Consider the following 10,357-nt stretch of genomic DNA (forward strand, 5'->3'; position numbering starts at 1 on the left):
ACGACGTCGTCCATGAGAGTTTGCTTTCTCTACTAGCTCTTTAATCTTCCGCCTTTACTCTCTCTACTTAAGTTGCAATTTTTACTATTCTTAGTGTAGATTATATATGATTGGAACTTAGTTTGCATAACTCATTTTGTGGTAGAGATAGCAACACATAGACAAAACCTAATTTGCACAATCTAGTTAAGTTATTTGCATAGGTTTTGTTTTAGGGAATTATTTGTGGTCTAGTTTAGAAATAAGTTTTACAAGTCTTAATTCACCCCATCTTAGACGTCACCATTTCCAACAAGGGCAAACCTGGATAGGTCGCCCTTCAATTCCGACCAGGCTAGAATCCTGGCTAAGCCAACCTAGCAATTCGGCTAGACCAACTTTAGCTCAGCAAAGGTCAAACTCGGCCACCCCAACCAAGCCACCTTTGCCTATGTAGTTGGTGTTTTGAGTTCCGGATGTCACAACTTCAATTTGTTTGTTTTGATAAGTTTCTAATTTACCTAGGAACTTTTTTGTAACATCAAAGCATAAGTTGGTTTAGATGATTTATGTGCGTGCTCTTTTCTCATCTTTATCGAGGTTGAGAGCAACACTTTTGGGTTTTGAAGTGTTTCTTATATGTGTTGACTTTTCACTGGTTTAAGTGCTTTGCTATGTTTTCTGGTCATATTGGAGGGCATCTAGTTAGCTCGAGAGCTACTCAGTTAGAGATTTTGTTTTTCAGAGTTAATTGGGACCACTGTCATTTCAGAATTGAGTAGTTCTCATTAATCTCCTCTGGTCGCAAGGTCCATCCCTTCCGCTTTTGTTGTACATCTCTCGGTTATTCTTTTATATGCGACAAATTTGTATCTCTTGGTTATCCTTATATATATTGTGTTATTCGCTTCGGTCTTTTCTATTATACACATGAGGGACAAATATTGCATGCCCTTAGTATTGTGTAGTATTTTGAGTATTTTCATCGGGGACAAATATTGCATGCCTTAGGCTACGGTCAACAGAGTGTGCATATAGCCGTGTAAAACACTGTTTTGTAGTATAAAATACACCGTTTACAAAGTGTAGTTTGAAATAAAAGATAAAGATGAGTAAGATACCGGTGATAGCCTTATAGATACTTATAGAGGAACAGGAGGAGCTGAGGAAGGCAAGATCAGGTGTAGATTCAGACTTTCACACAAATAATCATGGAATCAAACCAACCAAACAACAAGCCCAGAATTTGGGATAGTTCCATAGCTCAAAGTAATCAATCACTATACGTTCTAGAGAGGTATCATCAATAAATCGACAGGACATTGGTGATGGAGTTAAAGGGGAAAAGGTGTCAAGCCAACGGTGACACGCTGAAATCACAAACAGTTAAGCTATTGTTAACCCCAAAGACCCAACGTGTATTTAGGGCATTTCTCTTCCGTACGACGAAGTTGAGCTCATCTCGTCGGCAGCATCCTTGTCTGTCTTGAGACTCATGTGTGACATCTCTTCACTGAGCGCCATCTGAAATTATTGGTAAAAGAAAAACTAAGGCTCCCTAGAAGGAGACTAAAGCCACCATATCTCTGATGTGGAAGCATTTCCTCTGCCGTAATGTTCGGGCCGCCAGATCCAGACCGACTCTGCATGTCAGCGCCCTATCGCCGCAAGAGACGTTACGGCAAAGGATTCGACTGCCTCTGATGTGCGTGGAATTACCAAATTACTAGTACTTTCAGGAGCGCGAAGTGATGTCTCCAGAGTCGATTTAGTAATTGTACGACCAAAATTAGTACTTCTCGGGTTGTTGTCTGGTCTAGGCAGCTTTTCCAAGCTCAGAACCATACACTCCAGTGATGATGAATTGGTGGATGTATCTGTACTGTTAATTGTAGCAGCATCCCCATGAGTTGGGTCCATAGGTAGAGATGGCGCCGACATTGCAAGTTCCTAGAGCAATCAAATTATATATCAGTCTTTTTTTTAAAAAAACGAGAACAAAATGATATTGTCAATACTCAAGAAAAAAGAAAGAAAAGGGCATAAAATCTTTTAGATCGCAATAGATTCTACCTTAAGTTCAAAGTCAATTAATCCCAGAATGAATGGCCGAGGTTCAGCATCTATAGGGACCAATGAAAGATGATCTTTTATTTTTGAATCCAGAAGCTTTACAAGCTCATGCACTATAGTTCTAATCATTCGTTGTGGCTTGTCATAAGTTCCAGTCCTACATTTTTCAAAGGAAAACGTAAAAACTGCTCCATGAGTTGGGCAAGATGAGAATTGAACAGCTAAAAAAATATGAAATTCAAGACATACCTTCTCACCATTCCTCTCACTCCTAGTTGTTGAAAAAAGACGTGAATGTTTTGAAGAACGCGATCAAGGTCAATGGTGTTAATTGTACTCCCAAGAGCCTATAGGACAATACATTATGTAGATGTCATGTCCATCCTGCAGAGATCCACTCACTACGGGCTTGTTCGGTTAGCTCTCAATCCATGTGGATTGAGTGGGATTGGATGGGTTTGAATCCCAAACAATTCAAACTTCTTAAGAATTTTTTCCAATCCCATCAAATCCATGTGTATTGGGAATAACCAAACAAGACCTACAGGGGAAAAAATGAAACCCACATACCTTGGTCAGTTTAACTAAACATTTCACAACTAAATCTAAAATTTTCGCATTTGTGACAGCAAGGAGCTCCAATGGCGTGTAGGATGGCCGTCTTGAAGGGTCAAAGGGAAATAATAAATTAATTAGAATTACAAAAATGGACGTCCTGTCCACGTTATCCTGCTCGAAAATGCCAAAATTAACATATGGGCTTCCATCAAACAAACATATCATGGATATTAAGTTCGCATACCAAGATGTGAAGCATCAAAACATTTAAAGCCTTAAGTAGTTCTCGGGCGTCATCCAATTCCGTTTTGAGAACCGTCTCACTCGAAATCCATATTAGAATTTGTGTGACCAGTTTCTCTAAAGTACCTTCCTTCATAGCTTGAGCAAGATGTCTGACTTTAAAAATCTGCAACATAACCGTCTTTTTATTTAAAAAAACTTACTCTAATAAAAAGTAGGGGTAAAAAACAGATAGAACGCGTATAACCTGAAAGAGAGTATTTAAAGCATGCTTCAATTGCATAGAAGATGCCCCAGCAAGGGTTAAGTTGAAGCTTTTTTCAACCTGAAGCAATGGTCAGCAGAGATGAGAGAGCAATGCGACAAAAGTAACCTTGCCATGACAGTGTTCGGTTTACCATCATTGTCAAGTCCAAAACCAATCTGTCAGCGTCTTTAATGATGTATTCAGGCACATCTGTCAGGCCTTTTAGCTCATGGCATATAGTTTCCATTGCTTCAATAGACTGCATAAACATAAGGTACATGTCAGATGAATCATGAATGTTTATTATTAAACGTGGGGATGGATTTACGATATATACAGCCAGACTAAAGCAATCTCTTTTTTTTTCTGCGAGTGGCTAGACTAAAGCAATCTACCAACTATAGAAGATAGAATCTGATCAATAGAATGTGCGAAGCAAAGCGCCAAAGCCCATGAGTGAATGAAAGCATTACCTGCTTAGATGAACCTAACACAAGGATATTAATTTTTTCGCTCCATTCTGAATATACCGATTCCTCCCTATGTTTTCTGCAACATAACCACATTGAGAAATCAAAGCATATGAAACTAGTAATAAGAAATCAAAGCACATAAAACAGATAGCACTGTTACAAAAACTAATGGAGGAAAATTATAGTCTTTGCTCGGCATTTTCTATCTAAGTTAAGGAATGCTGTTATTTCTACTTTTTTTTTCCTTGCTGAATGTTATTTGTCAGTGCTCAATAATGAGGTAAAAAACAAACAAGAGGTAACAGTCTGCATTTTTAGACAAAAAGATAGGAATATGGACAAAGAACATACCCATCTCTAGTGGTAACTGAACATGAATCTATATTTTCACTTCTTTTAATAATCTGAACTACTTCTCTTATACTAGGCCTTCTCTTTGGGTCGTTGTCCATGCATTTCAGCCCAACTTCAATGCATTGGTTTACTTGTTGACACTCTTCTTCCAGTGATGTCTTGTTCCTTGTTGCCTGCAGTCTTCTCCTCCATTTCTCATACACCTATGTAGTTTAAAGGAGTGCCAGAAAAATTACGGGGCGATAAGAAAACATGTAATAGGTCGAACTGAATCTCTCACTTGTGAGTTGTGACGTCTACCAACCTCAACAAATTCTTCGTTACTTGTTCCCACAGGGTATTTCCTTTCCCCTGTCACTATCTCTATTATTATAACGCCCAAACTGTATATGTCTGACTCTTTCGAAAGAACGTATCTTTCTATGTATTCAGGTGCCATGTATCCACTGCATGACAACATGAGTGCCAGAGTTAGAAAGAGAACCATTAAACAGTTCACATTTTCTATAAAAATGGATCGATTTGTGAAGAGCTTTCCTACCATGTTCCTGCTAAATTCTTTGTGTGAATATGGGTTTTTCCTTCATCAATGAGCCTTGACAGACCAAAGTCTGCAATTTTGGGTATCTTGTTCTCATCCAGCAATATGTTGGCAGGCTTTAGATCCAAATGGAGAATGTTTCTACCCTCATGAAGACAGTGCAAACCGTTACAAACTCCCTCGATTATATTATAACGTACATGCCAGTCTAGCCCAGAAGATTCATCTGTAAAACAAAGAATTATGGAAGGTATTAGCTTACCAACCTATTGAGATAAATGGATGAAGATAACTGCTACAGAATATTTTCCGTACCGCTAAGATACTTGTCGAGGCTTCCATTTGGGATATACTCGAAACAAAGCAATCTATAAAACTCTTCGGCCAAAACAAAAGATCCATCGTGAAACGTTACTTCCTTTTCAGTGTGGCAACAATAGCCTTCAAGTCTTACTATATTAGGATGGCATATATCCATAGCATGTATAACCTCATTCATGAATTGCTTGTCATCCTTTCCAACATTGTCCACCTTAAGCTTCTTTACTGCAACCACCTCACCGTTTTCTCGCTCACCCTGTTTCACTCTCATAACATAGATATACATTTTTAGTCGTTCGTTAAACGGCATAAAGCTTGGGAAATCCATACATACCTTGTAAACTATTCCACACCCACCATGTCCAAGTATTTGATCTTCAGAGAAATTTTTCGTGATGGATCTTAAATAGTTTATGTCCAACTTTTTTGGTGTCGAACTTTGATGCTGTAGCTTTTTCTCCAAGACGCTCTCCATTTCTGTTGAATATTATATATTAGAAACACATACAACATATCATACTGCATTTTTTTTTTGTTATTTCATTCAACAACCTTTTTTTTGGCAACGACTTCAACAAACTGAGAGAAATTCCTATAGCTTCTTTATATGTATTGATAGGAATAGAGATTTTTTTTTATGAAGAAGGTCTTCGATTGCCTTTTTATCTGGATCTCCAGATGCATGCTTCCATCCTCTATTCCTAGTGTCGAGCGCGATGCATAACAAATGTTGGAGGGTGAAGAGATATATAGAGTAATTTTTATTAGAATGGCTCTCTAAATGAGGATCCAGGGATTGAGTTTAAAAGAAACAGTTGGAGATGCTGACACAAACTGCAGAATAATTAGAATGGTCTGGTGTCGCAGAGAAGCAGCAACGATAATCCTAGCGGTTGTTCGTAGCGAAACTCGGTGTTTATGAAATCAACGGGGGAGTTTTGCATCTTACTACTAGTTGGGAACCCCATTTTATTATGAGATTTCCGTTTCCCAAAGGAAAAATATTTCATTTTTCTTTGGAAAATTATGAATCCCATGAAAAGTGCCCTTAGAAAAAAAACCATATATGAGGTCGTTGATCTTGAATGGGGAAAAATTTAGAAAGCATTTGATTTGAAGTGCACTAACCTTGAGAGGGCGTCCTCGGGCCTCCCGTGATCGATGCTAGACAAGCTTAGCTGATCATCGATGCAGGAGAAAGCAATTGAGAAAGTTCATGCATGGTGGATGCTCCGTTCTTGATTGGATCGGAAGGGTCGGAAACGGGATCCTCCTATCTAGTAGACGACGATGAGTATGGTGGAACTACTAGCGAAGGGGAGTTGACCCTGCATCATGTTAGTATCTATCTATCTGTCATACTGTCTTTTTTTATAGCAGCGGATATTATTATACATTCATGATTCATATCTATTATCTATCTTGATGATGATCCACACGCATGCAAAAAAAAAGAGCCAACGAAGAAAACTTGTCAGCCTTTTGATCTCCCATTGGAGCAAATATGCGCGTATGATCTGCTCCGACTCCGAGCGATATTTCTATGTAGCCCTTGTATGATAATTGAGAGAATCACATGGGACCTCCCACCCGCCCGCCCTCTCCTTAGACAGATGAACGCGCGGCGCCCATGGCCGCGAGCTGGAGATGCTTTCGGGCCATCAAGTCATCATGCACACACTACCGGAATCCGAGGCTTTGCCAAGTGTTGGCTTCTTTGCCGAGTGCCTTTTGTCGGGCACTCGGCAAAGAAAGCTTTGTCGGGCACTCGGCAAAGAAAGCTTTGTCGAGTGCCGCACTCGGTAAAGTTAGGCACTCGGCAAACCGTGCTTTGCCGAGAGCTGAACACTCGGCACAGAACGATACTCGGCAAAGACAACTTTGTCGAGTGTCAAACACTCGGCAAAGGGGCTCTCGGCAAATGGCCGTCAGCGGCCGTCCCAAAGCTGACGGTCGTTAGTCTTTGCCGAGTGCCAGCCGTTGGCTCTCGGCAAAGAGGTTCTGTACCGAGTGCCGCATAGTAGGCACTCGGCAAAGCATACTTTGCCGAGTGTCATCTCTGGACACTCGGCAAAGTATATTTGTATTTTTTTTTATTTTGTCTCTCAAAAAATTTGTGGTATGTTCCTACACTATGTAGACCTACATGTATCATTTGTGGACAATTTTAACAGAGTTTTCAATCGTTAGTAGATTTAGTTCGTTTATTTGAATTTCTTCGGAAAATTTAGATTTGAACTGTAGGTCACTCGAAACTTGGAAAACCGTGCATGCACTACCGGAATCAACCTCTTCGCCGAGTGCCGGAAGCACTCGGCGAAGCCTTAAAAACACTCGGCAAAGGCTTTGCCGAGTGTAACACTCGGCAAAGAAGTCTCGGCAAACAGTGCATCGGCAAAGACTTTTTTGCCGAGTACTTTTTCTCGGGCATTTGCCGAGTGTCAGGGTGCACTCGGCAAAGAAAAGCGACCGTTACGGCGCCGGTTGACGGAGACGGCGGCTTTGCCGAGTGTCAACGGTGACACTCGGCAACGAAGATATCTTTGCCGAGTGTCCTCCTGGCAGCACTCGGCAAAGCCGCCTTCTTTGCCGAGTGCCACTTGGGACACTCGGCAAAGAGCCCGCCAGGGAGGGTCCCCATGTCAGGCTCTTTGCCGAGTGTACCAATTGGCACTCGGCAAAGACGACCTCTTTGCCGAGTGCCAGCGACATAACACTCGGCAAAGAACCTAAGCCGGTGCCCAAGTCTGTGCTCTTTGTCGAGTGTTATGACCCAGACACTCGGCAAAGAGCCTCTTTGCCGAGTGTTACACTCGGCAAAGTGACCAGTATGTACCTTTTTTATTTGTTTTTTGTTTTCCATCCACACAAACAGAAGATATCACATATATATCACATATATACATCACAGATATCATCACAGACATAAATAGCCAACACAAACATAAAACCGTGACCACAAACATAAATATCCATCACAAACATAAGTGTTCAACACAAACATAAGTCTCAAACGTCGCAAGCTCTCACATAAGTATCAAACAGAAACATAAGTATTATACATAAATTCTGAAGTCTAAAACAATGACTCATGGAGGTGGGCGGTTTGGCCGGGGTTGCGTTGGGCTGAACCCTTCCGGAGGGTTGTTGGATGCCGCCCCAGATTGGCCCTGCACAGAGAAGAGATAGCATGTGTTATACCAGATGCATTTCAAACATCTAACTACAATTTTGATACTCACAGGAGTGTGGAAGAGAGTAGGGTCAACTGGGGGGAACAATGGAGGTGGCGGAGCGATGCCCTGCGCGGCGCCAAGGCTCTGCATGTACTGGAACATCTCCGCCATCCTCTGATCAGCCGCCGCCCGCTCCGCCATTATCCTCGCCTCCATCTCTTCTAGTTGGGTCTGTAATATTACAAGCCAACGTTATAGTAACTCAAAGACTAGGTATATAACTAAAGGAAGGACGACTTACAGAAGCACTAACCTCGAGTTGTTGTATGCGATGCTGTGAGCTGTCGTGCCGAGGTCGAATGGCTGGGCTCGAGCCCGTGCTCCTTGCTCTCACCTGAGATAGAGTGGGAGTGGAGGACGAGTCGATTGCCCCGTCGGCAATCCAGTACCGCCCATGTCTCTTGCCTCCTCCGACCCTCATGAGCACCTCGGGGTCGATAGGCTCGGTGCTCGGATCATAGTCTGGGCCATGGACCTCCTGCGCCATGGCGGTGTAGTCATGGAGGCGGCTGTAGACGGCGGGGTTGGTGTAGGCCTCGGGCCCGTCATCCGGGTTGTAGGTGACGTCGGACGTCGCCTTACCCTTATGGGCCATAGCATAGGCCGAGAAGGTGGAACAAGGCCTGCCACCATGTGACGCCGACTGCAACGAAAACCAACGAGATAGTTAGAAATAATATCTAACTTAGTACTATATATCTAAATAAAAAAGGTGGCGTACCCATGCTTCGGCATATTGGCCCAGGCTCCGGCTGCCTTGGTGGTGCGAGGGGCCTTGCATCTGCAAACGCCGTTCCCGGCTAGCTGTGTGCACCTCGTCCCACTCAGCCGAACACCACCTATCCACCATCTGCTCCCAGCACAGAGGATGTGCGGCGCACCAATGTGGAATCACCTGCAAAGTAAACACATAAAGTGCATATCAGAAGATAAAATAAAATTCATGCATGGAGTACCGGTACCAAACATGCATGACTTTACCTGCAGGTACTGCTCCCTGGTCAACGACATGGTTCGGGCTTGAGGTTTGGTCACCTTCTCCCCAAGGACGGAGCCGTGGTAGGTGATGATGGCCTGGATGCGGGCCTCATAGTGCATGTCCACGACGAGCTTCTTACAGCACGTGGTGGCCACCACATCCGCCCTAGCCTCGTATCCAGCATCGCATCTGAAGAAATCCTGCATACAAAAACGATGTATCCATACATTATTTCAAGAATTTGCAACGAATGCGACATATTTTATATTATACTAAGACTTACCCACAGCTCTTGCTTCACCCGCTCCGCCTTGTTATTGAATTCCCTGTCGTCCCGGTCTACTGCATCGGGGGCGACGGCGTAGTGGTCGAAGGTGAAGGCTGGGCCCGTCACTCCGGCGTACTCCACAAGTCCAGGGAAGTGTTCCCTGCACAGCAGGCCGAGGATGTTGTTGGGGGGGCGACGATGACCCCCAGCATAATCCAAAACCGTCCAAGACCTGTCCAAGTGATAAATAAAAAGTATTAGTTTATATTATGATTTTGAACACATAATATGAACAAGAATGAAGAACATAAAGTTACATACCTCTCCCCTTCCGGCCGAATCAACGGTCGTCTGTCCCGAAGTATGGGACGCGGCGGGAGACTCGCGGGGCCTCGCAGGTAGATGCTCCTCGAACTAGAGCCGCCTGAACCTGAGGCGTCATGCTGCTGGTCGTCGTCGTCCTGCTGCTGGTCGTCGTCGTCGTCCTGAGGCGCCGCCTGCTGCTGCGCTGCCTGCTCTGCCTCGTGCTGCTGCGCTGCCTGCTCTGCATCGTCCGCCGTCCTACTCCTCCTCCCCCTCCTCCTCCTCAGGAAACCGCCCACCATATTTGTTCAACAACCTGCAATTAAGAGTAAACAAATAAGCACATATAAAAAGATGTATTTAAAAACAGGTGCGAAATAAAAAGTCATATAGCATTACATCGATTAAAAATAATCTTCATATGTGTCGGGGTTAGCCGGATCATAACTCTCATCATCACTATCAAGCATTTCAATCTCAACACCATCGGAAGACGCAACCTCATCATTGCCTTCAAGGATTACTAAGTCATTATCATTTTGCACCTCATCATCCTCCTCATCAACAACCATTTCAATATCTACGTCCATTCCGATAGCTTCAGTTAAGTCTATCTCAAATCGCCCTTCTAGCCCATCTTCTTGGAAGAACTCTCCATCATATGTGTCCGGGTCTAAGTTGTAATCTTCATCGTTAGGAACAGGTAACCTCCCATGCGGCGATACCTTATACACAACATCCCAACCCTTAAGATGTTCTTTCGTTTGACACGCATATGGGAG

At 43.2% G+C, this 10,357-nt stretch overlaps 1 protein-coding gene across 1 annotated transcript; it reads right to left on the bottom strand.

Moving 5' to 3' along the window:
* Nucleotides 1–1,142: 1,142 nt before the first annotated feature.
* On the bottom strand, nucleotides 1,143–6,342 carry LOC100383311 (serine/threonine-protein kinase Nek2). The gene is made up of 14 exons (XM_020543781.3): nucleotides 5,918–6,342; nucleotides 5,124–5,266; nucleotides 4,784–5,045; nucleotides 4,469–4,694; nucleotides 4,232–4,373; nucleotides 3,925–4,130; nucleotides 3,574–3,649; nucleotides 3,252–3,359; nucleotides 3,101–3,178; nucleotides 2,855–3,019; nucleotides 2,623–2,781; nucleotides 2,302–2,399; nucleotides 2,053–2,209; nucleotides 1,143–1,929 (listed from the first exon to the last, which is right to left on the bottom strand). The coding sequence occupies exons 2-14, from the start codon at nucleotides 5,262–5,264 to the stop codon at nucleotides 1,630–1,632; spliced, it is 2,118 nt and encodes a 705-aa protein (XP_020399370.1). The 5' UTR covers nucleotides 5,265–5,266; nucleotides 5,918–6,342; the 3' UTR covers nucleotides 1,143–1,629.
* Between the last annotated feature and the right edge of the window lie 4,015 nt (nucleotides 6,343–10,357).

This window comes from Zea mays, chromosome 9 (assembly GCF_902167145.1).
Source record: "Zea mays cultivar B73 chromosome 9, Zm-B73-REFERENCE-NAM-5.0, whole genome shotgun sequence".
Lineage (NCBI taxonomy): Eukaryota > Viridiplantae > Streptophyta > Magnoliopsida > Poales > Poaceae > Zea > Zea mays.